Source organism: Hippocampus guttulatus, chromosome 18 (assembly GCF_054856545.1).
Source record: "Hippocampus guttulatus isolate MCC_2025c chromosome 18, RoL_Hgut_1.0, whole genome shotgun sequence".
NCBI lineage: Eukaryota > Metazoa > Chordata > Actinopteri > Syngnathiformes > Syngnathidae > Hippocampus > Hippocampus guttulatus.
The window spans coordinates 8,491,028-8,517,681 of record NC_141278.1 but is presented as its reverse complement, the minus strand read 5'-3'; the positions used below and the strand labels follow the sequence as shown (position 1 = coordinate 8,517,681).

Genomic DNA, 26,654 nt, shown 5'->3' with positions numbered 1-26,654 from the left:
TGCATCTGCATCTGGGTGTACGTGAATGTTGTCCGTCATCGTTCATGCATATTGATATTTCATAAAATATTGATCGATGTGGCAGCCATAAAATTCCAAGTTAATGATTTGCCTAACACAAAGTTTATAGATTTAACAGATGTTAAAACGGAAAATAAAACGGAGGACAACCATCATTTCTTTAAAAGCACATCTCCAAAAGTAGTAATCATTGCCATCGAAATTTCCAAGATATAATGCCTCCGCATTTTGCTGTTGCCATTAAACTATAAATTGCTCTCCGCATGGACAACAAAAATGGAGTTCGCCCACTCTGTGTCTCGGCGGCTCGATTGTTATGGCGGGGGGGGGGGGGGTCACGGTCCCCCTCCGTCCTGTCTGAAATTGTGGCTGTCAGGCCACACGCCAAAAAAAAAAAGTGGTGTACAAGCCAAAGACAAACTGACCGTAAGTAGCAGCTTTCATCACTTGCTGACTTTTGGTGTTGACGACTAACACCCCCCCCCCCCCCCACACACACACACACACGCACACACTTATTTCGCATCCGCACATTTGCAGACAATCTCATTCTGCTCCAATGCCTCAGCAGCTCCGCGAAAGGAAAGCGTGACCCCGTTTTCTGAGGCTCGGCGGGTTGCCAGGGGAAATCTGTCCTCTGCGTTTCATGTTTTCTTCCGCCGTCGCCCTCACTCGAGATCTCAAGTTATACCTGTCGGTCTGCGTGTCTGAATCCAGCCTTGTTTTTTTTCCCATGTTTTGATGGGAGTTTGTGAGCGAGTAGACTGCTGCCTTCCCTGCTGTTTTTGTCTTTTCAAAACAAAGCGTCCATCTGGTCCCAACTGCTTATGAGCAGTTTCGGTGTGTTCTTTCAAGCTAGGTTACTTCAAAAAGACTCTGAACTACTCTTGATTTCTCAAGATTGTATGACTTCATGACATTTTCATTCAGCTGTTCCGTTCTCAAAACAAACCCACTTCGATTTTTTTTGTGTACTTTTGTTTTATCCATCAGGGAAATAGAACTCCCTCAAATTGGTCTTTAAATGTATACAGTCATGACATAATGTTAAAAAAATGTAATGAATGAAACCGTTTTTGACCCCCCCCCCCCATTTTTTTTTTAAATTTCAGTTCAATGGACACAGTGCTGCTCGTTTTGGTGTGCGCGCCTTAGCCACAAGGGGACAGTATAATAGAGTGAGGCACTCACAGATAAGAGTTTTACAACTGACTCAGGAAGCTGCGGTAATAGTCATTTTTTTCAGAGGATAAAGAATACATGCATGGGAGTATTGCTCTGTCTGCGTTTGACATAGAGGACCTGTTGCTTCAAGGGTTAGAACAGTATTGATGCTCTTTGTTAGGCTATCTATGGGCTTTGCATTGTTTGTTAGCCTGAAGCTAAGCGGACTTCAGGCAAAGCTGTGTCCTTCATTTAATTGTCTATGTTTGACGTTAAGTATTTCTGTATCAACCGAACCTTGACGTAAAACTTGGAACACACCTCGTTTTTTCCCCCACTTTGCTGCGTAAGGTGCACCTGTACCAAACTGATTGTCGTTTCATTCCTAATCCCACCCCCACGCCTCCCGCCCCGCTTCTCTCCCGAAATGTCAGTCCGCCGTTACCATGACAACGCCGCTCTTGGTTATATTGCGCACATTGTGTCTGTTTCTCTAATAATGCCAGAGAAGGAAGTTATACAGTCAGTGCGTACAACAATGAAACAAAGACAAGTATCGATGTCGAATGGACGCCTTTCATTTTACTGTAATGGTGAGAAGCTGGTCTGCATGTCGCCACAGCAACAGTGTGTGCGGCGCTTGTTGCCTGGTCTGTGCTCATCCTTGCCACCCCCTCATTTCCTGTCCCTTTTTTTTTGTCCTTTGTACAGAAGCAAGGACACTCCGCGAGGGTTTGATTTGAGACCCTCGCCAGCATGATCCTTTGAAAATTACGTAATTGCAGCAGTGATAGTAATTGGGGGCGGAAAAAAGAATTGGCACCTACTTTTATGATACTATTTCTAAATGTGCTTTTTTTTTTGGATGTTCCAAATTGAAAATGAGTTTTCACTCATGCAAAACAACTTGCATTTTGAATGTGCATTTATTTTGCACATTAGAAAAGTTTCATGATTTAATTCAAGCAAGACAACACATTTATTTAAAATGAGGAAATGCAGTGATCGTGATTAAAAAATAGCAACCCTTTATAATTTTCCCAAACTTGTGACACTGATTTTCTCATCGCTCTGTCGCTCCGTGTTATTTGTCATTGAACAAAGGTCCCGAATATTTTGCGTCTCGACTTTTCCTGTTGTGTGCCGTCAATGCTAATGACTTTAGCTTAACCAGAGACTCACAGTCAGAAAGCCTGTTAAAATTCCCTGCGTGTGTTCGTGTGTGCTGCCTCCGCACTGGCTGCAACGGGATGATGTCACCTCTCATCCGATTGGTTGTCCAAATCCTGGCCGAGCGCAAAGGGAGGGGACCGGGAGAGCTCGGGGAAGAGGAGTGAAAGAAAATGCCGGCACTCACAGGGGCGGAGGGCTTTTCTTTTTGGGGGCCCGTGTCATCATTTGCCTGGCGTTTTTTGTGAGGCAAGGGTCCGGCCAAAGAGGGGGGCGCCCGCCCCGCCGCCTGCAGAATGAGGCGACTGATCTGTCAGCGCATCTGTGACTGTGAGTGTGGGGGCAGACCTTGGGCGTCTTTTGCACAATTGTTGGAACCTCTTTCGTGCCCGTGTTGTTTTCATGTACACTTGTGCACGTCAGCGGATGAATGAGCAACGGTGTCGGCTGGGGGTCTTTTGCGCGGTCGTCGTTCTCCGTCTCCACCATTTTGTGTTGGAACGTGTCACATCTGTCATTGTCGGAGTTATCGTTGCAATTTTGTTGCTCTCAAAATGGACCCATCGGTTTTGAGGATTCATTTAGTAGTGCCTTGCAAAGATGTCATCAGACTCTGGTCGTGATTGAGTGAGTTGTGACTTTCCTGCCTATTATATATTTATTTATTTTCTGAATCGCTTTAGCCTCACTATGTTCGCGGGGGGTGCTGGAGCCTATCCCAGCTGTCTTCGGGCAGTAGGCGGGGGACACCCTGAATCGGTTGCCAGCCAATCGCAGGGCACACAGAAACAAACAACCATTCGCGTTCACACTCACACCTAGGGACAATTTAGAGTGTTCAATCAGCCTGCCTTGCATGTTTTTGGAATGTGGGAGGAAACTGGAGGACCCGGAGAAAACCCACGCAAGCACGGGGGAGAACATGCAAACTCCACGCAGGGAGGCCAGAGCTGGAATTGAACCCGGTACCTCTGCACTGTGAAGTCGACGTGCTAACCACTCGACTACCGGGCCACCCCTATTATATGTATTTTTTCATATTATTCTGTTTTTGTTTGCATTAAAAAAAAATTGGTGCTGTGGCGCCTTATGGCTGGACCCGATTTATGAGATGTGTGGATGATTTTGTTGCTTTGACGTGAAAGCAAAAATTCTGGATCCATGCGCTGTATGGGCAGTGAACTTTGCTCAACTGGCTTCGATGCAAGCAACAGATTGGCAGATGGTGAACAATTTCTTTAAATAAAAAGAGGCTTCAAGCTACTTAATGCCACTGCCGGTTTAAGCTTTCCAGCAAACGTAACAAAGCCAAAAGAATTACACTTTGTGTATTGAAAAACAACATTACAGCTTAGCCTTCTGCTAGCTTAATTCTAACACCCCAAAAAAAAAAAAAACACGCCATAGACTGGCAGTTTACTGAGTCCCTTACAGTATTTGCGAAAATCGTTCTTGTTTGTGTCTTTGTGGCGGTATTATACTGCCCCCGGTGGCTAAGTCACGCATGATGCATACGCTGACACCACTGTACGTACTCTTGGCTTCAGTGGCAGTAACAGAGACCAAGCCTCTCTCATTTGTATTGTGTGAAAGGTACAGGCGGATAAAGGCCTACCTAACACATGTATCTGCGTGAATGACGGAACTAACCGCTTTCCCCGCTCTCCACAGATCGAAGTTTCGACGACGATGACAGTGTGGATGGCAACCGCTCATCATCCTCAGGTTTCAAAGTCCCCAAAGTCCCCAAGAAGACTGCCGAGTCAGCGGCAGGCCGACGAGCCAGTGCCACCGCAAAGCTAGGTTAGCATGCTGTTCCTTAAAAATGCGAGGCTTTTATGATAACCGTCCATAGCATTGCCTTGGAAACACTTAAGCCTAGCTTTCTTCCTTTTGAGAGCTTCCGTTCTACTTCTGGCGCACGATACTTTTGAGTGTTCAGTGTATTGATTCCACGCAAGTGGTGTTCTCGTATCAGTTTCCCAGTGCAGTTCATTTCACCGTGCTCCGTTTTGGACCTGATATCTACACAAATAGCGGCGATCATTGATAATGACTTTAAATCTTTTTCTGATAGTTTGGTAAAAAAATAAAAAAAAATATATTTTTTAAAAATCATGAGGATTAATGGGAGTTATGCTAACAGTTGGTCTGCTAACAAGATAGCAACCTGAGTAGCAAGAGCACCAAGGATGGTTAGTAAGGCCAATTGCTAACATACTAACAGCTAATATGCCAACATATAGCTTGATAACAACATGATTAACCAAAACAGTAAGCCCAGTTTGATGAAGATTTTATACCTGTCCCCATGTGTGGTGGGTACTAATTCAAATGAGAAGTGATCAAATGTTAACATGCTAACAGTTGCCATGCCATGATTTGCTAGGAGTTATTACTATTGAGCGTTAACCGAAATGCTGACATGCTAGCACACTGGGACATTGCAGGGTCCAAGGAAAGCGCCGGGACCTTGGACGAGGACGACTTTGTCAAAGTCTTCACAGATGTCCCGACCGTACAGGTAGATTGACGTCTTTTTAAAAGAGGCTATTCTTAGTCCATCGCTCGGGTTCTCTATAAAACATGCAAACAAAGTTTCTTCTTTTAGATATATTCCAGCAGAGATCTGGAGGACAATCTCAACAAGATTCGGGAGATCTGCTCCGATGACAAGCATGACTGGGACCAGCGGGCTAACGCCGTAAGTAATCCCCCGCTCTCTCCTGGTCCTGTGACCTTCATGTGACGTTAGTTTTTGACGGTTTTATATTTATGTCGTCAGATGAAGAAGATCCGCTCCCTGCTGGTGGCCGGCGCCACCTCCTACGATTGCTTCTACCAGCACCTTCGCCTCCTGGACGGAGCCTTCAAGCTCTCGGCTAAGGACCTGCGATCCCAAGTGGTCAGAGAGGCCTGCATCACTGTGGCGTAGGTGTCACACATGTATGCTGTATGTTCAACCTCATTTTTGCTACAGTATCGTGCTAATATGGCATCTTTACTTGTAGGCATCTTTCTTCCGTGCTGGGCAACAAATTTGACCACGGCGCCGAAGCCATCGTCCCCGTCCTCTTCAACCTCATCCCCAACTGTGCCAAAGTCATGGCCACGTCTGGCGTGTTGGCCATTCGCATCATCATAAAGGTACACAATATAGACGTGCACGAAACGGAATAACGCAAACACATTTTAAAAATGGCCTGAGTGATCTCTGGTGGGCTTTGTTGTTTGTTTTTCTTTCAGCACACGCATGTCCCTCGACTGATCCCTTTGATCACCAGTAACTGCACGTCCAAGTCTGTGGCTGTTAGAAGGTGAGACAACGTCAATATGGATTTTTAAAGCTAACAACAATCACTTAGACATCATAAAATAAAATTAAAATTAAAAATTGCGTTCTTCAGACGCTGTTATGACTTCTTGGACCTCCTGCTGCAAGAATGGCAGACACATTCTCTAGAGAGGTGAGCATGGACTCCATATGGTGCATTCTTCGTCTAACCTTTTTTTGTCCCCTTTATTTGTTCTTTTTCATATTTGGGGATTCTTTTCTAAAATTGCATTTTTTTGCCTTGTCAAATACCCCCCCCCCCCCTTCATTTCTAATCTTTTGACCATAATTGTTTCAGTACATTTTATTCAATTTACACACACACTTCTGTCACAGGCACACATCGGTTTTAGTGGAAAGCATCAAAAAGGGAATTCGAGACGCCGACTCGGAGGCGCGAGTTGAAGCCCGCAAGTAAGCTGTGCCCCGAAATGTTTTCATTTGAGGAAACCTGAGACCCCCCCCCCCCCCCTCCCCCGGTCTCATCTCTCTACCTCTTTCCTTCAGGGCTTACTGGGGCCTGAGGAACCACTTCCCAGGGGAGGCGGACGCGCTCTACAACTCTCTGGAGTCGTCGTACCAGCGCACCCTGCAGTCGTGCTTGAAGAGCTCGGGCAGCGTGGCCTCGTTGCCTCAGAGCGACCGCTCGTCCTCGTCCTCGCAGGAAAGCCTCAAGTAATATACCGGATGTATACTATAAGATGAAACAGCAGATGGGGAATATACGGTATACATATACTGAAAAAATGCAAAGATATTAGAAATAATACAAAATCATCCAAAACAATTGGAATAGACTAACTCATAAAAAATGCTAAACAATATCTGAACAAAAATATATTGGGAAAAAATCGAAATGAACCATTAAAAATATGATGTAGGGAAAAATATTCTTCAGAGTTACGCTCTAACATAAAAGTAAAGCAGGAATAATGCATTAGATGGAAACATTTATTTTTTTACTACAATAAAAAAAATGGATCAGACATATAAATATTACAACGAAAACAGAAAATAGACCTAAAATACAAATATATTAGAAAAAAGGGTAAATTAGGAAAAAAAAGCATGAGATTCAAATCTACAAAAATATATTTTATAATTTTACTATCATACAGAATGTTAGAATGAAAACCCAAAACGAACAAATGTAAAATCATACAAAAAATGAATTTGGAAAAAATTACATTCAATGAAAAAAAGTCTTTTTTCAAAAAATTATGAAAGTACTATACTATAAGAAAATCACACCTGTAGACGTGCTCTAATTTGAAACTATTGCTTCAAGTTGATATTTTCTTGCTTGCGCAGTCGGCCCCTGTCTTCAAAGTGGTCAGCAGCACCGGGGCGAGGTGACTATATACAAACACACACACACGTACACACACACACACACGTACACGGAACACATCCCTTTCATCATCATGCTTGTTTACATCCCATCTGTTTATTTTTGTACTGTGATTCCTGCACGTGTTTTTCGCCATGACCGTGGTCCCATTCCTCCCATCCCCTGGCACCTCGTCAGTCCCTGCGGGTTCAAAAGGCAGTGGGGCGGCGGCGGCGTTGTCGGCGGCCTCCCTACAGCGCTCCCGCAGCGACGTGGACGTGAACGCCGCCGCCGTGGCCAAACACCGGCACGTGGCGCCGATGCCAAAAGGGCCCGGCCGCCTGCCCCCCGGCTCCTACGCCTCACTGGGTAAGGGCGGCTGTCAGTCATGGCGGCGGCCAATCAGAGAGCACCGGGAGGATACATGGACACTTTGATTTGGGTTTTCTCTTACCCCCACCATCATTCCCAATTTCTTGACACTGGCGCTTTGCATGCCGCATCAATGGCTGTGTTTGGAATCATTTGCGCATTCCTACTCCCTAATTGCTATATGCGGATTGGAAACTGGATTTAAAAATCCACTCTTACTTTGAGACCAAGTGTCGACTCGTATCGCTGCCAAGCCAGTATTACTGGCAGCTAACATTTATAAAATAATAAACTCTCGGCTTTCAGACGAGTATAAAATTAAGTTAACCACTTTTTTCAGTGAACTTAAAAAAAAGGTTTTCCACTTTTTTCAGTGCTAGTTGTTAAATTTTTATTTTTAATAACTAAATTTTTTCAGATGGATTTTTTAAAAAATAAGTTAATATTTTTGTTTTTTAATAACCATTGTATTTAGTGGGGAAACATTTTTTGCCTTCATCCTAAATTATTATAATTAAAAATATGTTAACTACTGTATTTAGTTAAAGCAGGGGTGCCCAAACTTTTTGGACCGAAGATCTGCTTTTCGTTCAACCAACCTCCCGGGATTGCCCCTTACCGCGTACACACACCCAGACACACACGCACGTACGCGCGCCATGATGAGAAGCCAAACACGGAAGCAAGCGATGCACTTTTGCAGCCTCTTGACTATCTTACCGTTTTAAAGTGCTTCCCGCAGCCCTCTAGATTCCTATTCTTTGCCCGTGCCCTCGGTGAATTGTACACGAAGCAAACTCTGAATGAGAATAATGACGATCAAAGATAGAGCGCAACAGCTCTGATCACAAGCTGCGATTGCAGACTGCTGAACGCTGATACTTTGGGCACTATCGGGGATAACTTGAACTCACCCGTCGCAGATTTGAACTCACTATCGGGCAGTACATAGAGGTTAGAGAACGATTCAGAACACAGCCAATGTGCTTCAGTGCATGTTTGAACATCTAGTTCACTATCTCTGCTCAAGTTACTAACACACACTTCTCCTTTCTCTTCTCTCTTTTTTTGGGCTTTAATTTGTTTCATTTTGATCCTTATGTTCACTTCTTTTCTTCCTCCTTTTCTTGATTGTTTCTTTCCCATCCTCCTCCTCCTCCCTTGCTCCTGTACAGATGATACCTCTGATAAAACGGATGGTAAGATCATCTCTCCCTCCTCTTCTTCCCCTCACTCACTCGATCTTCCTTTGCGTGAGCACACAGCCCCCCTTGCTGTCTAATTAATCACACTCGCGGCCTAATTCATAGCTTGACTTGAACGCTTCATTCGATTCGCCCTTTAATTCAAGTTGCCTCTAAAGTTAATACGTCTAGCACTCAAGTGTGTTAGTATTTACTACTTGTGCGTCTGTCCACAGGATCCAGGTCAGACAACGGTAAGGGAGGGAAAACATTGTTTGCTGGCACTTTGTGTTTCGAGAAATGGCTTCACATGGGCAGCTTTTGAAAAATCTACAAATTCCACTTGTACCTTTTTACACAGACCACAGTCTAGTTAATCAATGTATGTCGGCCTTTTACATAGAACATGGTACCAAAAAAAAAAAGGTGCACATGTGGCTTTTATAGAGAAACAAGGCAAAAAAAAAATCCAGTGTTGGCAACATTACAGCTCTGATGCTTCTCCCCCAAAAGGCGAAAAATGTCCATTTCAACTTGGTCCGCTTGGTCTGTGTTGGTGCCGCTTAATAACGCAATGCGGAAAAAGGCGACAAAATGGCTTCTCCTGTGGGCAATGTGAAAGGAGCTACTGCTTACACGAAGCCCCTTTTACGCAGCGCTTCCCTAAAATTGCCACATCCGGACAGCAACAATTGCTTTCAACGCTACAGAAGTGAATGTCAGGTGTTGAGCTTCACAACCCCTGTTCCAACTTTCTGGCATTCCTTTCTCGCAGACGGTGTGAAAGAGGCTCGTGCGCTTCACTGTGGCTTTACCCACCATTAGCTATCTGACCTTTAGCTCTCCAGTGCGCCTTTTTTGTGGCGCTACACGCTAAAGCTAACGCTCACCGTAATCTCGCCATGTTTGGTGGAGTGTGTTCCCAAGCGTGTTGCCTCCTTCCAGGACGTGTGCGCACCAAGCAGCCCTTGACGCCCGCCAGCAGCGTTTCCAGCCACGTGGACTCGAGGGGACGCAGCCGCACCAAGATGGTCTCCCAGTCGCAACGTATGTTACCTCTCTCAAGGAACAACTTTTGCACGCGCGTGTGTGTGTGTGTGTTTGCGGGGTTTCGATATCTGTTAGCTTCACAGCAGCGGCCATGTTTTTGTGCCTTCAGGTTCCGACGAATCCGATTGCACACCAGGTATTCTGTGTGAGTCAGATACTGTTTGTCAAAATGTGTGCGTGTGTTACTGTGTTCCACAGTGGGAATGGTGGTCACACGCTAAGCTCTCATTCAGGTGTTTTTTTGTTTTTTGTTGTTGTTTTTTGTTTTGTAATCATTTGACTTGTTAATATGAATTACTAAATATGGGGTTAATGTTCATCTATGGTTTTTGTGAATGTAAATTATACATTCGGTAGTCACACGGTTAGGACGTCTACCTCAGGTCCAGGGTTCGAATCCGGGCTCCGGCCTGTCTGTGTGGAGTTTACATGTTCGCCCGGTGCCCGCGTGTTTCCCCAAATACTCCGGTTTCCTCCCACTTTCCAAAAAGATGCATGGTAGGTTAATAGTAGACTCTAAATTGTCCTTAGACGTGACTGTGAGTATGAATGTTTTCTTTTTGTGCCTTGTAATTGGCTGGCAACCAGTTTGGGGTGTACCCTGCCTTCTGCCCAAAGACAGCTGGGATAGGCTCCAGCGCGCCCTCCGAAGGATAAGCGGCTCAATTAATGGATGGATGTTGTGTAAAAAGTTGACACAAGTGTAAAAATAACTAGTGACCAGATATCGGTAAGTGACAGTGTACGCTGTAGTCTTACTTAGGCTGCTCCTTTGCAAAAACTTGCAGTTATTTATTACTTTTTAGAGACACTCAAACTTTCAACATTTTTCTCATCTTTTGAAATGTATTTTTCAGCCATATTTTGGAGCATTCCACTTTAGAGGTTCCACTTTGTACTTGTGTTTGTGTTTCTTTGCATGCAATGTTTCATTGCCTGGCTTTGCCGGGGAAATCACAACATGATTCCAGACACTCCAAGCAACATTATTACAGCAACAATAGCGAGCCAGCCCAACGGACAAACTAAACTGACATCTAATCATGCATTGACAATAGTGCATTTTTTAAAATTTAATTTGGACATTTTCTCATGGTGTGCTTTCATGTCCCAACATGCACCCCAGTTGTGCCCAGCTCCGTTATTTTGTGGAGTACATTTGAATTCAATTCATCCATTCCATCGCGGCGCTTTCTCTCCAATCTTCCCAACATCCACCTTAGTTTAATCTGCTGTTCACCCCCCCCCCCCCGCCCCCTCCCCAACTCGATGGCTCAGGATCTCAGTCTCCTAACCCTGCCGGTGGTAAGAGTCTTAATGCCTCCTTCGTGTTCTTTTTTTGACTTTATTTGGTTCCTACCCTTTTTTTTTTTGTCTCCCTTTCTTCGCACTGATGGTCACCTAAATTTCTTCCTCTTCCTCACATCCTGGCCAATGCATGTTGGGGTGCTTGTGTGGATCACCGATGTATTCACCACACTCCTATTCCAAGTTATCACAGGGCAAAACGGGGTCGTAAAAGGAAATCAAATCTCCAATGGTGGTGTGACTTGCCCAAATTATTCGCCATGTGCTTTAAGAATCCCCTTATGAAAATGAAAAACATCCTTCAAGTTGACGCTTTGCTCAAATACGTAGTTACGATCTCATTTCTTACCGGCTGCTGCAACCCAAAACAGCAGCATACACTGTGCCCAAATTAGTCGCTGGATGCCTTAAAAAATACATTGAAGAAAAATAAATGGCGAACTAAAATAGATGACTCGTTCAAACAGGTAATAATAGCATATAAATTGTGTGTGTGGTGGTTGCTCTCATTTATCTGCTTTCCAGACAGATGGGAAGTTGGGTTGCATACATGACGGATGGTTACATTACTGTCAATACTCTTGATTTGGCTGCCATTCACCTGACTTGGCATTTTCTCAAAGCTGGGAGCCGCAGCGGCTCCCCCGGCCGCGTGCTGACCACCACGGCGCTAAGTACCATGAGCTCGTCGGCCCACCGGGTGCTGCCTGGGACCGCCGGGGACGGGCGCAGGCGGAGCCGCATCCCCCGTAGCCAAGGATGTTCCAGAGACTCTTCCCCGACACGATTGTCTGTCGGTGAGTGCCAGAGAGCATTCTTTGCGCTTCCCTTGCTGCAAATTTTTTGTTTTACTTTTTCCCCAAAATGTATTTAAATTACGGTATTTTCCGCACTATAAGGCAAAGTGCATTTAAGTATAAGGTGCACCTTCAATGAATGGCCGATTTTAAAACAGTTTTCATATATAGAGCGCACCGTACATATTTTCGGGGGAAATGCTCCTCATAATCCATGACGACGACAACCTAAAAAATATTTTAGACTCGTGCAAATATGTACAAATAAGAAAACTTGTGCAAAAGTATTCACATTATCTGCCCTGAAGCGTAATATTGAACAAAGAAATCAAATTTGAAATGGTTACACCTTGGCTAAAAAGTGGAGGTGGTTCATGTCATAAAATGACCTTTTGACCTATAGCCATTATCTCTCCTGACAGTGTTTTTGTTTTGTTTTGTTTTGGGGGGGGGGGCCCTAAACCTGATAGTAAGATCTGTCAAAAAAAAATTCCTTTCCGGGGCCTCAAATGTTTTCACACCCTCCTGCTCCCTCTCTGCCCTCCTTTCCCTTTTCCACTTCTCGCTTCTCTAGCTCCCTCCAGCATTAGTTCTGTCTACAATGGCGCCAGCAGAGGAGGTAAGTCGGTATACTCTCCCACCCTGCTCAATGCCTGAACTTTGTGATCGACCATCCGTCTCTTCGTCGTCCCAATCCGCTCTCCACCGTCCACCGATGGCAATACAAATGCATGGTCTTTGCGTCTCTGTGTCAACAAATGAGCGTTCTTGCTTTCCATCAATTCATCTTCATTGCTGCGATTCATCCTGACTGGCTCGATATCATCCATCCTTCCGTTCCTCCTTCCCGCCACCCCTTTAATTCATCTCACTTCCTTTGTACTTATTCTGTGATGGCCAAAAACAATTATGCAGAAGGAATATTGTCATTACCCTGTGGAAAATACACATTTGTTTCGGACATCCCATTCACGTAAAACTCAGAAGAAAAAGAACAAATGGATGTGCGTTTTTCCCAGGGCGCTGACGACATGGTGTTCAGTGTGAGCACAGAGAGTTTTACCAGCGATCAATCACAAATCATTTTTTGAAAAACTGCATTGATGGGTTTCAAGTGCGATTCAGCTTCCATTGACATTAACACAGGTATTTAAAGTTGCCTGGAGTGTGCTTGCACCCTTGAATAAGATGTCAAGAAAAAGAGATGTCACTCCCAAGTCGAAACTTCTGCAAAAGGCTCGGCAATCACTGGGAATCCTGTGTGGAGTCAAAATGACATTTTTAAATATACAGAATTCATGCTCTTGTTGTAAGTGGCATTCCACAGGACTCTGTTCTTAGCCCCCATGCCTTTTCATTTATATGTAGACCGCACGAGGTGCAGGTATACCTAATGAAGTCGCTCGCCACCGAGTGAAGGTAGCTTATTTATCAAGCACGGTGATCTTTGCACACCTCGTTATTCTCCAACCAAAACGGGCATTGAAAGTGGGGTCCTATAAGGCTCTTTGGTTAGCCACCTGCCTTTTGATTTCTGTGCTCTCTGAAAGCAGAGATCCATTCAACTATGGAGACAACAAAATACCTTTGTTTGTGTTGGCGTGGCTAAAAGAATGAACACAGGCAATCAGAAATTGGTCCTCTGAATTGGAAGTTGACCCGTGTGCACGTTTCTTCCATTTATGTACGTCACGTTCTCCTCCTCATGTTTGTCCTCGTTGTCTTTCACAATCTTCTCCTTCCTTCTCCTTCTTTTTTGCCACACTCTTGAAACCACCCCGCCCTGGGCTCAGCCCGGGGCAGCCGTATTCCCCGGCCCAGTATGAGTCAGGGCTGCAGCCGAGAGGCCAGCAGGGAAAGCAGCCGGGACACCAGCCCCGTACGCTCCTTCACGCCCCTTGGTGAGTAGCAGTAGCCGGCCCCCCGCACAACTGCCTGCCGCCCCACCCTGGAGAAGTGGAAATTTGACAGCAAAACAACCCAAATCACTTGCACGTTTTTTTTGGGGGACTTTTCCGATTCTGCTCAAGCCATTAGCATGGAGGAGCGCAGGGGGCTAATGTAAATTATGTATCTATATGTGTGTGTGTGTTTGAATCTGGGTTGCAGCCACGCGGAGCTACTCTCGCTCCACAGGAGCTCTCCACACACCCGATGCTTTCGGGGCCGCAGGTGAAGGCTGAGTAACTTCTACTTGATCTTCGTACCACAACCAACCAACCCACCCAGCCGGCCTTGATTTCGCTTCTTTTTCTTTTCTTTGCTGCTACTTTTCTGTTTTCTTCTTGCTTTTTTTTTTTTTCTTGATTTGATTTTGCATTTAGGATGGCAGAGCTTTCCAGTGGAATCGCATGTTTCCTCCCCACCGTGTTATAAACAGTGTCAGTTGTGCTCAGGATAGATAGCAGTGAGTTTGTGAAGCTCAAAATCCATCCAAAATGCGTCAAATGAGTGTTTATCAGTCTTTCCACTCCATGTCAACCATTCTCAACAAAATGCAACAAAGATGCGAACAACCTCCGAAACCATTGTGACCTTTGCGCACCCCGATCGTAGTTCAGCAATTCATAGAAAAATGAAATCTTCAAACATTTTCAATTTTCACGAATAAATTCTTAAAGAGAAATGCAACACAGATGTGACGCATCTCCTCAACGCTGCTATACTGAACCCAACTGCAGATCCAATCTCAGTGGACACTGACGCCATCTTCCAGTTTTTCTTTCAAGTCATACGTTGTCCTCAAATGTCATCTAATCAGTCATAACATGAACTGAGTTTGATCATGGATGAGTTGTCATCACTGATGTGTTTTTTTTAATTTTTATCCAAAGCACGTCGGCCCCATTTCCTCAGTCGCTCCTCATTTTTCCTCACGTCCGTCCCATTTGCTTTCTAAATAGGCTCAAGTTTCGGCATGGGTCAGTCCAGCCGCCTGTCATCCTCGGTCAGCGCCATGAGAGTCCTCAACACTGGCTCGGACGTGGAAGAGGCACTTGCGGACGCCTTGGTATGAAAACCACAACAACCATGTTTGTGTGTGTGAGTGTGTGTGTTAACCAAGTTTGCTTCTACCTCTTGTTTAATGCTGTCAGCTGTTGGGAGACATGCGATCTAAGGTCAGCCTCTTTTTTCCCTGCCTTGTACCTTTAGTTTTGTGTAGTCTTGCCTTGTTTGTGTGTGTGTGTGTGTTTACTACTCAGAAGACCACTGCCCTTTTAGCTGGAACGTATAGTTCTTGGCAGCAGGCATGAGAATTTTCCATCGATTGGCGGATTTCCAACTTTCTTCAGACCAAAATGACTTGTTGAGATAAGTGTAAATCCATTGCCGGTCGAGCGGGAGGGGAGAGCGAGAGTGACCCGCACGACCAGCAGGTTGTTAAGCAATTAGTGTGGGACAGACGGGTTTTTTTTTTAAATTTATTTTTTGCTGTTCCAGTGTGCATCCATGAGAGGTGAGCGCCATTGCCATTTGATGTATAGTATTGGTTTTATTAAGTTGAATTCCTGCTGCTGCTACCGATGGATGTGCGCTAACGTTAGCATTAGCTGGCATGAAATTGGCTTAGCGCATATTGTCATTTGTGCCTGTTTATCTCATTTAATGTGCCTTTATATCTCTTTCGGGCATTTGATAATCATCCAAGTTGGAAGGACTCCCTTCCGCAGTTGCCGTCCGCACAAAGAAATTACTCAATAGGATGATCAGTCACTTGCATGAAGCAAATTTTGACAACGTAACAGAAAATGTGAAACAGTTCTTAGGGTTGAAACAGCTGAGCGTTAGTTTGGTGATTATCCAGTGAGTGTTTGAGTTTCTAAAGGAAAATGCAGCACATGCAGAATGCGATGGTGCTGCTGTCATTTGCTGCCCAGTTCTTCTGCCGTAATTTTTACGTGTCCCGCAGAAGAAGCCAGCGCGGCGACGGTACGAGAACTACAGCATGTACTCCGACGACGACGCCAACAGCGACGCGTCCAGCGCCTGCTCCGAGAGATCCTACAGCTCCAGAAACGGCGGCGCCATACCCACGTACATGAGGCAGACGGAAGACGTGGCCGAGGTTCGACCCTCCGTCGGACTGTGTGCGATGGACGGAAGGACAGCACGGGAAATTCAACCCCGGCCAAGGCATTATCAATGTGTGATGTGTCCAATATTTGTGAACTGTCCAGGTGCTGAACCGCTGCGCCAGCGCCAACTGGTCCGAAAGGAAGGAGGGTCTACTGGGACTCCAGGCCCTCCTAAAGAACCAGCGCACCCTCAGGTGCGTCCAACAATCCTGCACCAGACCTGTGGACTCTCAGGACCTATTCCACATTCCTTATTTCTGAATTTTAAAATGTTTTTCTATCAATTACAATTTGCAGTCGCGTGGAGTTGAAGAGGCTATGTGAGATCTTCACCCGCATGTTTGCAGACCCGCATAGCAAGGTATGGTTGGCATGTGGTGTGCACGTCTCACGCTCACACACACTCGCACACTCGTTAAAAATGCACAAATCCATCATTTAATTTCCCACCATTCTTCACTGTACCGGATTCTGCCTTCCCAAAAACAAGGAGGACACACCAGTATTTCTCTCCTGCGAAATTGACAAAATTCACAACAGTTATCTGAGGCATAGTGTCAACCAACATCTTGTAACAGATACAGAAAAGACTGGAAGAGTCACAGAAAGGCGTGAAACTGGATCGCCTTGGGAAATTTCATGGCTCAAACATCTGTTGTGAATTTTGCCCTTCAATTCCTCGTTGGAGAGCAACAAGCATTGAACCAACAGAAGACTTGGACATTCAGAAGTTTAGAAAAGGTCAAATGAGGCTCACCAGTATTTTAGGTTCATCCGGAAATTTCACCCCAAAACCAGTGGTGCCCTTCAAACTCTGGGTCACTTTGACCCGCAGCAGAATAAATGGTTTAATCACCATCAATGCATGACGCGCACATAAACAAAGCAACAAGGCATGCGGTTTTCTCACAGCATGCCATGCCAGAGCGCGCGTGTGACCTCACTGGACGGTTTGTTTTCTTCCTCAGAATTCTAGAGAACTAGTCAGGCTGCCATTTTTTTCTTTTCTTTTTTTCAAACCCTGCCCTCAATCTAACCTGCATGGGTCCCTCTTCCCGCGCTGCCTCCCCTTTTTTTTCCTTGGATTTTTTTGACCTTTTTATGATTTGAATGAATTTCAGCGAGACTCCGGCAGGGTGTACGGCACGGCAGAATCCGGTATAAGCTCAGCCTCCTTCAAGGTACCGCATCCCATCCCCCCTTCCCACCTCATTCCCCTTTATTTTATTTTTTTCGGGTTCCTTCTTCCATCTCTTCCGTGCAAAACATCCCAGTTCCAGACGTTTGACTCTATAAAGTTGTCTCTTTTGGATTCTAACCAGCGTGTCTCTTGTGTTTCTCCATGCTGCCGCTGCTGGCCCCTGGAAATCCGCAGAGAGTAAGTCTGTTTGTTCTTCAGAAAACCCACTGCTTGCCTCCCCGAAAGATACGCGTCCCCTTACGAGTCACTTTGGGTTATTGTTTGATGGGAGCGTTGCCGATGGATAGTAACGTAAAACTCGGCTAGTGTCACTTCCTGACAACTTGGAGACAAAAAGCTGATTTGTGTGTGTGTGTGTGACCTTTCCTACGGCATTGGCACGACCGGAGTGTCTCAAAGACGCCCTTTGGTGGCGTGTCTTGTGGCGATTGGCTGCTAGTGACGTGAAGGTAATCGGATGGCAGGAGCGCCTTCTGCCAAATGTTCGGCTAAGACTAAGCGTCTTCAAGCGCGCCATTGCTATATAATGTGCAGTCCCGTTTACACAACATATGCAATGACTCTGCACTTGAATTTTTTTGGTACGTACTGCTGTTTTGATCAGCAAGGGACTTGAGATGGCAATACGATTCAATGGTGTCCGTGTACTAGTAATCACTGGTTTTCATGAGTAGGGGGCGAAAGGAGCCAACCTTAACTGGGTGTGTTTATTTATTGATTGATTGATTTTTTGTGTATTGTCACAGTGATAATTTTACAGTTTGAGCCCTGCGAGTCCCAGGGACTCTCTGATCAGAAAAGTATGAGTCCCATTATGCATTTAGAGAGTCCCAAATTTTGAATTCTGAAATGGTCTACTTATTCAATTGCATATGACAATAGCACAAACAACAATATACATTGATAATAGGGTTATTTCTTATCAACAAATGCTGCAAAAATTTAAATAATTCAGGCATACAAGATTATTATCGCAAAAAAACTATCCAACTTCAGCCGCTTCCTCTGTGATATCTCTGCAATGAACTTTCGCAACACTTTTTCTCAACACTTGTTTTAACGTTACTCGACTTGGCAATCGTCTGCTTTCCACGCGGTGAAGGCCGATCTCTCCAATCTCGTCTTGCGAGAATGGAAATCTCGTCACGCGAGATCAAAACAACAACGGCGGCGATTATCAAACCGCGATCATTGCTGGAAAAAAAGATTTACCGCAGTTTTTTTCTTGTATTTATTTATTTATTTTTGACGGAGAAATTTCCTTTGCGTCCCAAAAACGCACATTATTTGGAAGTGGGCGTCTGGCGGGAAAATTATGCGTCTAGGATGCGGGGTGCAGAGGTAACGAGATGGCTGTTGTCAGGTGTTCAGCATGTTCCTGGAGACCTTGGTGGACTTCATCCTGGTCCACAAGGAGGACCTTCAGGACTGGCTGTTCGTGTTGCTCACCCAGCTGCTGAAGAAGATGGGCGCCGACCTGCTGGGCTCAGTGCAAGCCAAGGTCCAGAGGGCGCTGGATGTGACACGGTCAGTGGAGAAGACACACACACACACTTTAGCACCAGCATTTTTTCTTGGTTTTTTTTTAAGTCGTTTTCTCCTTGCAGGGAATCCTTCCCCAACGACCTCCAGTTCACCATCCTCATGAGGTTCACCGTGGACCAAACACAGACCCCCAACCTCAAGGTAAAATCTACAAAGTTTGTGTGTGTGTTTGAGTGTTGGTGTCGGGAGGGAAGCTTGCTGGCGGTAACCAGAGTACCAGTTGTCAAAAGCTCTCTTTTCTCAACAAGTCCTCTCTTTGAGGAGGTTCTTTGGTATCACTCCATTGCACTTCCACCTCCCTCTTTCCTGCTACACGTCCCTCTCACTGCATTTATTAATTCAGTGGCACTTGGGCTTCCGGTAGAGTGCTATTTTTCGTATTAGAAATTTTTTTTGGGGGGGGTGCTGAAACGGATTAATGGACTTTCCTTTCAGTTCAATGAATAAAGACAATTTGAGATGAGTCATTGTCATAAGTCAGCGCACCACTGTATTAACTTTCAGCCTCACTGCATTTAAAGATTCCACCTGGCGGCACAGCGCAGACGGCGCCCCAAACCATCCTCTTCTACTAAACTGTCCCCCCCCCCCCCCTACCCCTCCCCTCACACTCTGCTGACTTGACGCGGTGCTTCTCCTCTTTCTCTCTGAAGCCTGTGCGGAGCTTGTGTTGCGGGCGCGGCAGGGGAGGGTCCGGGGTAAAATTGTTCCCCCCCAGGGCACGGCGCCACGCCTGCTCACTAGACGAGCAGGCCGCCGCCTGGAGACGCTCCTGCCAGGTCAGTGTGCTCCGGGGGGGAGCAACAGTGTGCTGCGCTTAAGTCGTGAAGTGGGAAGTTGTAGGGTTCCCAGCACACTTTGGGAACATGAAATTTGGTTGCCCTACATAAAAAAAAACCCCAAAAGTTTCAAGAAACCGTGGCCAAAAATACACCATTTTGACACAAAGCGGCCATTTGAGGCTCAATTTGGCATTTTGTCCAATAGCTACAAAATTTGAATCATGTACACTCGATCAATCGATGCAATAAAACTGCAAAACATGAAAGCGTTTGTCATTGCATGTGAGTGGAGTATGCTAGAAAAGTCTGTCTCACGTTTGTCAAAGGTTCGTCGGAAAACACAGAACTCAGTTAAAAATTCAGCCCCATGTGTCACTCTCACTAGCAGTATGAAAATTGGCCGACAAGTCTATTTTTATGTAGTTCCACAGAAAAGTCTCGAGAAGCCATGCCGACAAAAACACAGTCTGCCTGTTTTGGAGTCATTAATTTGACTTTGCAACCACGTTCCACCTACAGGCAATAACAAAAAAAAAGTCACAAAACCCAAAGTCACCTTTTTGGAAATGTGTTTTTCTTTCATACTGATTTTGTCATTTCAATTTTCGTGTTTTGAAGTTGCACAGGGCCTCCCTCCCGAGCTAAATGTGTGTGTCACTGTGTGTCGCCGCAGGTCAAGGTGGCCATTCTGCGTTACATCGAGACTCTGACGCTGCAGATGGAAGCTCCCGACTTCGTCAACTCCAGTGAGACTCGGCTGGCTGTCTCACGCATCATCACCTGGACCACCGACCCCAAGAGCTCAGATGTCAGAAAGGTGCGCGCGGGGCTCGCCGCCTCCATTCCCTAGGGGGAGGTTTTGGGCCGCCGCTGTCTTACCTGATGTGCTTTGTGGCATCGCAGGCGGCCCAGGCTGTGCTCATCGCCCTCTTCCAGCTCAACACGCCCGAGTTCACCATGCTGCTGGCAGCGCTGCCCAAGACCTTCCAGGACGGAGCCACCAAGTTGCTCCAGAACCACCTGAAGAACACGGGCAACGTCGCCCAGGTGCCGCGCCGCACAACCGCCGCTCGAGTCCTCACCACGTCATGCTATCCCAAAGCTGACATTGCTTTTGTTAACCCCCCACCTCCAGGCGACGATAGGCAGCCCTCTGACACGACACACCCCTCGCTCTCCGGCGAGTTGGTCCAGCCCAGTGACATCCCCCACCAACACCTCACAGAACACTCCCTCACCAAGGTAACAGTTGATTAAGGGAAAGTCAAACTACCGGGATCTATCTATTATATAATATAAAGATATCAATCAATTAAATTACCGTATAAGACGGCCCTGATTATAAGACGACCCCCTCTTTTTCAAGACTCAAGTTTGAAAAAAGACTTTTTGAACACCAAATTAATTTTTATACAGAAAATAATGACAGTACATCTGAAACAAATGATTCTAACAATATATTTGAGAGGAAAAGCATGTTATTTTGCTTCATTCAAATCTTAATATCTGAACATTTAAATATGTAAACTAAAGTGCAATCACATTCGTAAATGAATGGCTTCTGGTTTTTGAAATGTAAATGACATCCTAACTTCTCCTCAGCTGCCGGTTAACCTGGCCGATCTTCGACCCTCTTTTCTTCAGATTGTCGCTACGTTTCTCCATTTTGTGTTATCTCTTCTATTATTTTCTTCTCTTTTCTTTCTTACCGCTATTTTTTATTTTTCTTCTTCGTGCTACCGCTATTTTTATGTTTATTCTTCGTGACGGGTTCGCTTTGGCCTGGGGAGTCAAGTTCAGCATTCGCTTCAATGATATATGGCGCCATCTAGCGTCGTGACTGGGTATAATGTCTAGACCCCCAATATAAGATGACCCCCACTTTTTCAGTCTTATTTCAATGCAAAAAACACCATCTTATATTCGGGCCAATACGGTATTAGCCATAATTTTTATAAATCTTAATACATGTTAAAATATAAATGAACATAATGGTCATTTAAATTTTTAGTAAATTAGGGATGCGCCGATTGCTCACACAATGAGTGATATCGGCTTCCCTAAACGTTCATTCACCGTTTGGACCGTTTTAGTCGATGAACAGCTGCTGAGTCTAACTTTCCTTTGGCGCTTGCTTCGCAGTGCATTCGACTACGACACGGAGAACATGAACTCAGAGGACATCTACAGCTCTCTGAAGGGCGTCACCGAAGCCATTCAGAACTTCAGCGTGCGCAGCCAAGAGGACATGAACGATCAGCTCCAGGAGGGCGTCGCCGTGGACGGCCGTGCGGCCGACCCCGCCGACGGCGGACGCACGGCTCTGGACAACAAGACCTCTCTCCTCAACACACCCTTGCTCTCCTCCAGCCCCCGGGGGGCCCGTAAGCTCTTCGCGGACTCTCCATTCAAGCCCGGCCGTAAAGACGGCAGCGTGGACGACGCGGAGCAGCTCACGGACGGTAAAAAGGGGAAAGAAATGCACTCATTTGCACCGCTTTCGTTTTGGCTTCTTTATTCATAAAACTCGGCGACAGAGGAAATGCTGTCATACAGCGCCGTGAGTTTTGTTTACATCTCCTCCTCCATTTTGAGGGTCAGCAGAAGGCAGCCTGGACCAGTCGGAGCTGATGGGCGAGCTGCTAAAAGAGCTGTCCAATCATAACGAGCGTGTGGAGGAGCGCAAGGCGGCACTCGGCGAGCTGCTCAAGCTCATTCATGACAACATGCTGCAGGTGTGGGACGAGCACTTTAAGACCATCCTGCTGCTGCTCCTGGAGACCATGGGTGACAGAGAGGTAGGCCCCAGACGCACTCGGATGAGCTTTGACAAAAGTTGGATTTGGTTTTCCAAGTGCATGGCGGGGCGGATGAAAAACAAAAATAGAATCTGAAATTTGAGTCGTCATCCTGAGATGATGCAAAATTCTTAAGTCCAAACATCAAATTTGCGCAGAGTGTGTGTGTGTGTATATATATAATATACTTTTTTTTTTAATCACTAAATGGTTTTATATAAAATCAAATAAAATGTACCATAAATTTAGGTGAATTCTAATGTCATATTTAAAAGAAATCCCTTAAATGCTGATTTTTTTTTCTATATAAATATCACCAATTTTATTTTAACTAAACTAATGTTAAAATAAATTAATGAAATTAGTATTTAGTTATTTTATGTTAACATTAAATGCAATCTTGATTTTAATATACTAGCAAATATTTTGTTTCCCCATTCAATGTGGATTTAATTTGGAGAATTAAATACATTAATATATTTAATCATCTCTAACAATGGAACCCATTTATTTAATTGAAATATTGACTTTAAATATTTTATTTTCATAATTAAAATCTCATTTCATGTTATTTAGTTCTGATATTCTAAAAATACATTGAATTCGACTTCCGGGGTGAGAGGACGCTGGCGTGTATGTCGCCGCTTCTCACTCCAAACTTTTCCAAAACTTTTCAGATATTTCTTCTGATTTTTCTTTTGCCCTTCTGTTTTTGGACTGTTTGGACTGTGATTGATGTAACAAATCATAGCTTCACCCGATCAATCAAACCCCAAATCGTAACTTAGTCCACGGGCTAACGCCGGTAGCTTAAACTTACCGGCTGTCACCGCACCGGCCTTTCTCCCTCGTCATGGGGCGGCACAACTTCGCCGCCTTTGGGTTATTTCCGATACTTCTGACGTTCTGCCATCATCCAGTGACAGGACTACTCCACTATTCTGTCGCGGATCTTCTCCGGATCCGGAGGATTGCACCGGAGCCCCCACCGCCGGAACTGCACCATCATCCTGACATCGCTCGCCTGCCTCGACGTCGCTACATTCACCGCGGGTCGCGTAGACATGTTGACTACAAAAATCCTGGCTCAATCAACTCGACCTGGTCCACTTCTCGACGTCCTCCCAGAAACCGCGGCCGCAACACCAACTACTATGCAGTAGCCCGCCTGGCTAGGTCGGCTAACAGCACTGCCGCCATCAAACATGACACCTCCGCTGTCAACTTTGGACTGCTGAACATCCGCTCACTTACGAACAAGGGTCACCTCATTCAAGACGTCCTCGCCGAACGCAAACTTGACTTCCTCGTTTTAACAGAAACCTGGCAACAAACAAACGACTTCGCTGCTCTGAATGACTCCACTCCTCCCGGCTTTGTTTACATCTGCCGTCCCCGTGGCAACGGCCGTGGAGGAGGCCTCGCGGTAATCCACCGCGAGAAGTGGAAAGTCTTACCAGTCTCCGTTCCTGCATCAAGCTCTTTTGAATGCATGGTGTTTAAACTCCCTGGACCCACGCCAACCATCATTGCCACAGTTTATCGCCCCCCGAAGCCACATAGCGATTTCATCAATGAATTTTCCAGTTTAATCACACACTTATCCACTCTCTCGCCAAATTTAATTTTGCTGGGAGATTTTAATATTCACATGGACAACCCCGACCTGCCACTCACAAGAGACTTCACATCCTACCTGGAGAGCCTCGCGATACACTGTCTTACTGACTTCCCCACCCACATCAAAGGCCACACATTGGACTTGGTTTGCTGCTCTGGCTTCTCCCCCTCCAAGCCCACTGCTGATGTTTTTCCTGAAACCGATCATTTCCTCCTCACTTTTAACATCGTACTCCGTCTCTCTACAATCAAAACCTCCCGCCTCATTTCTTTTCGTAATACCAAAAATATCAACATTGACACCTTCTGCTCCATTATCGACCGTTCCCCGCCCCCAGACGCCCTTTCAAACTCGGATGACCTCACCGCTCACTACAATGCCTGCCTCACAAATATTCTAAATTCTCTCGCCCCCCTGAAGACCAGGACTGCTTCATTCTCTACATCTGCCCCCTGGTTTACACCCGCTCTTAGATCATTGAAATCAAAAAACCGCCAACTTGAGCGACTCTATAAGAAAACCGGTCTCACCATCCATAAGGACATGTACACTACCCATATCACTAAATACAAGGACCAAATTGCACAAACCAAATCCAGCTACTACTCCGGCCTCATCCTCTCCAACGAAGGAAATTCAAGAACTCTCTTCTCCGTCATGAACAAAATCCTCCGGCCACCAAACTCTCTCCCCCTCCACCTGTACTCCACAGCAACCTGCAACTCCATAATGGAACACTTCAATCACAAAATCCTTAAGATCCATCACCAACTCCATCAAAACCTGCCTGCTCCCCCCCCATCTGAACCTTCTTCTCCTTGTCATCTCTTCTCCAGTTTTGTTCCACCAACGACTGCTGAATTATCCAACCTCATACTCAAATCCAAGCCCACCACTTGCCAGCTTGATCCCCTCCCTTCATCCCTTGTTAAATCCTGCCTTCCTTCTGTGCTTCCTCTCATATCTGCTATTATCCACTCCTCACTCTCTTCTGGTATTGTCCCATCACTCCTCAAAACTGCTGCTATCACCCCCACACTGAAAAAACATGGCTCTGACCCCAACAACTTTGATAACCTCCGCCCCATCTCCAACCTTCCATTTATCTCGAAAATCCTTGAAAAAACTGTTGCTGCTCAACTCCACTCCCACCTGTCCCTTCACTCTCTCTATGAACCCTTTCAGTCCGGTTTCCGCCCCCGCCACAGCACAGAGACTGCCCTAATCCGTATTGTGAATGATCTCCTCATAGCATCTGATTCCGGTTTAGTCTCCATCCTCATCCTCTTAGACTTGAGCGCTGCCTTTGACACAATCTCTCACCCTATCCTCCTCAATAGACTCTCCTCCATTGGTCTCTCCCACACTCCCCTCAGTTGGTTCCACTCCTACCTCACTGGCCGCACTCAGTTTGTCCAGCTCAAATCCTTCACCTCAAAGCCCTCCCCAGTCACCACAGGTGTACCACAGGGATCTGTCCTAGGTCCCCTTCTCTTCATCATCTACCTCCTGTCTCTTGGCCATATCCTCCGCAAATTTAATATCCACTTTCACTGCTTTGCTGATGACACCCAGCTCTACCTCTCCTGCAAGCCAAACTCCATACTCCCACCCCCCTCCCTCACCTCTTGCCTCTCCGAACTCAAAACATGGTTCACAACAAACTTTCTTAAATTAAATACTAATAAAACTGAAGTCCTCCTTCTTGGCACCAAATCCACTTTATCCAAAGTAAACAGTTTTTCCTTCAACATTGACAGCTCCCTAGTGTCCCCCTCCCCCCAGGTTAAGAGTCTGGGTGTCATCCTGGATAGCATGCTCACCTTCCACTCGCATATCAACACCATCACCCGCACTGCTTATTTCCACCTCCGCAATATTACCAGACTTCGCCCTTCCCTCACCCCCCGCACCACTGCTATTCTTGTCCACAGTCTTGTCACATCCCGCCTTGATTACTGCAACGCTCTCCTCTTCGGCCTACCTCAAAAGTCCCTTCATAAAATCCAGCTGGTCCAAAACGCCTCTGCTCGCATCATCACAAAAACATCTTCCCAGCAGCACATCACCCCCGTTCTCCAACAGCTTCACTGGCTCCCTGTTCAACATCGCATCAATTACAAACTGCTTCTATATACATATATGGCCATCCACAACCTGGCCCCTCCTTACCTATCCGACCTTCTCCAGGTGCATATCCCCTCTCGCTCCCTCAGATCCTCGTCCTCCCTCCGCCTGTCAGTGCCCCCTGCCCGACTGAGCACCATGGGAGCCAGAGCCTTCAGTCACGCTGCTCCAAAGCTCTGGAACAACCTACCTCCGGACCTCCAAAACTGCACACCTCTTTCCACTTTCAAGTCCCGTCTAAAAACACACCTGTTCAGGATTGCCTACAACACATAGCTCTTCCATTTCCTATGTTTTTATGATTTTATGTCCTGTTTTTATATAATATCTCGTTTACTAATTTTTACATTGTATTTTCTTATTGTCTGTACAGTGTCCTTGGGTGGCATGAAAGGCGCTTTTAAATAAAATGCATTATTATTATTATTATTATTATTATTTCTATCAGTGTAACATATATAATAGTTATTGACGTCTAAATATTTCATTTTGCTCATCCAAAAAATTTCAATCCAATTGATGATTCACAATTCATTCACACCTCTCCACACAGCACGTGATCCGCACGCTGGCTCTGCGGGTCCTGCGGGAAATTCTCAGCAAGCAGCCGTGGCGGTTCAAAAACTATGCTGAGCTCACCATCATGAAGGCCCTGGAGGCACATAAGGACCCCCACAAGGAGGTAAACAAACCATTTACAGAGGACTCATTTATAGAGCTAAAAATCGAGCTCAGGGCCGCCCAGCACGATGTGGCACATGGTACTTCGCTGAA

At 45.7% G+C, this 26,654-nt stretch overlaps 1 protein-coding gene and 1 long non-coding RNA gene across 2 annotated transcripts in view; one reads left to right on the top strand and one right to left on the bottom strand.

Annotated features, from left to right (window-relative positions):
- Positions 1–26,654, top strand: part of clasp2 (cytoplasmic linker associated protein 2) — a 44,144-nt gene that overhangs the window by 15,313 nt on the left and 2,177 nt on the right. Inside the window, exons 8-41 of the mRNA XM_086136015.1 lie at positions 4,027–4,158; positions 4,806–4,879; positions 4,967–5,059; positions 5,141–5,286; positions 5,367–5,502; positions 5,602–5,672; positions 5,763–5,822; positions 6,026–6,103; positions 6,197–6,364; positions 7,001–7,041; positions 7,218–7,388; positions 8,567–8,590; positions 9,521–9,622; positions 9,735–9,761; positions 10,904–10,930; positions 11,557–11,730; positions 12,305–12,349; positions 13,524–13,631; positions 13,840–13,902; positions 14,634–14,740; positions 14,826–14,849; positions 15,641–15,796; positions 15,909–16,000; positions 16,104–16,167; positions 16,928–16,987; positions 17,129–17,131; positions 18,371–18,534; positions 18,615–18,693; positions 20,008–20,151; positions 20,238–20,381; positions 20,470–20,576; positions 21,477–21,796; positions 21,930–22,132; positions 26,434–26,562. Of these exons, the coding sequence (XP_085992141.1) occupies positions 4,027–4,158; positions 4,806–4,879; positions 4,967–5,059; positions 5,141–5,286; positions 5,367–5,502; positions 5,602–5,672; positions 5,763–5,822; positions 6,026–6,103; positions 6,197–6,364; positions 7,001–7,041; positions 7,218–7,388; positions 8,567–8,590; positions 9,521–9,622; positions 9,735–9,761; positions 10,904–10,930; positions 11,557–11,730; positions 12,305–12,349; positions 13,524–13,631; positions 13,840–13,902; positions 14,634–14,740; positions 14,826–14,849; positions 15,641–15,796; positions 15,909–16,000; positions 16,104–16,167; positions 16,928–16,987; positions 17,129–17,131; positions 18,371–18,534; positions 18,615–18,693; positions 20,008–20,151; positions 20,238–20,381; positions 20,470–20,576; positions 21,477–21,796; positions 21,930–22,132; positions 26,434–26,562 (3,536 nt within the window). The remainder of the gene's footprint in view (positions 1–4,026; positions 4,159–4,805; positions 4,880–4,966; positions 5,060–5,140; positions 5,287–5,366; positions 5,503–5,601; positions 5,673–5,762; positions 5,823–6,025; positions 6,104–6,196; positions 6,365–7,000; positions 7,042–7,217; positions 7,389–8,566; positions 8,591–9,520; positions 9,623–9,734; positions 9,762–10,903; positions 10,931–11,556; positions 11,731–12,304; positions 12,350–13,523; positions 13,632–13,839; positions 13,903–14,633; positions 14,741–14,825; positions 14,850–15,640; positions 15,797–15,908; positions 16,001–16,103; positions 16,168–16,927; positions 16,988–17,128; positions 17,132–18,370; positions 18,535–18,614; positions 18,694–20,007; positions 20,152–20,237; positions 20,382–20,469; positions 20,577–21,476; positions 21,797–21,929; positions 22,133–26,433; positions 26,563–26,654) is intronic.
- LOC147191024 (uncharacterized) lies at positions 21,833–26,535 on the bottom strand. Its single transcript, XR_015103625.1, has 2 exons — positions 26,422–26,535; positions 21,833–22,158 (listed from the first exon to the last, which is right to left on the bottom strand). It is a non-coding gene; the product is annotated as an uncharacterized LOC147191024 (long non-coding RNA).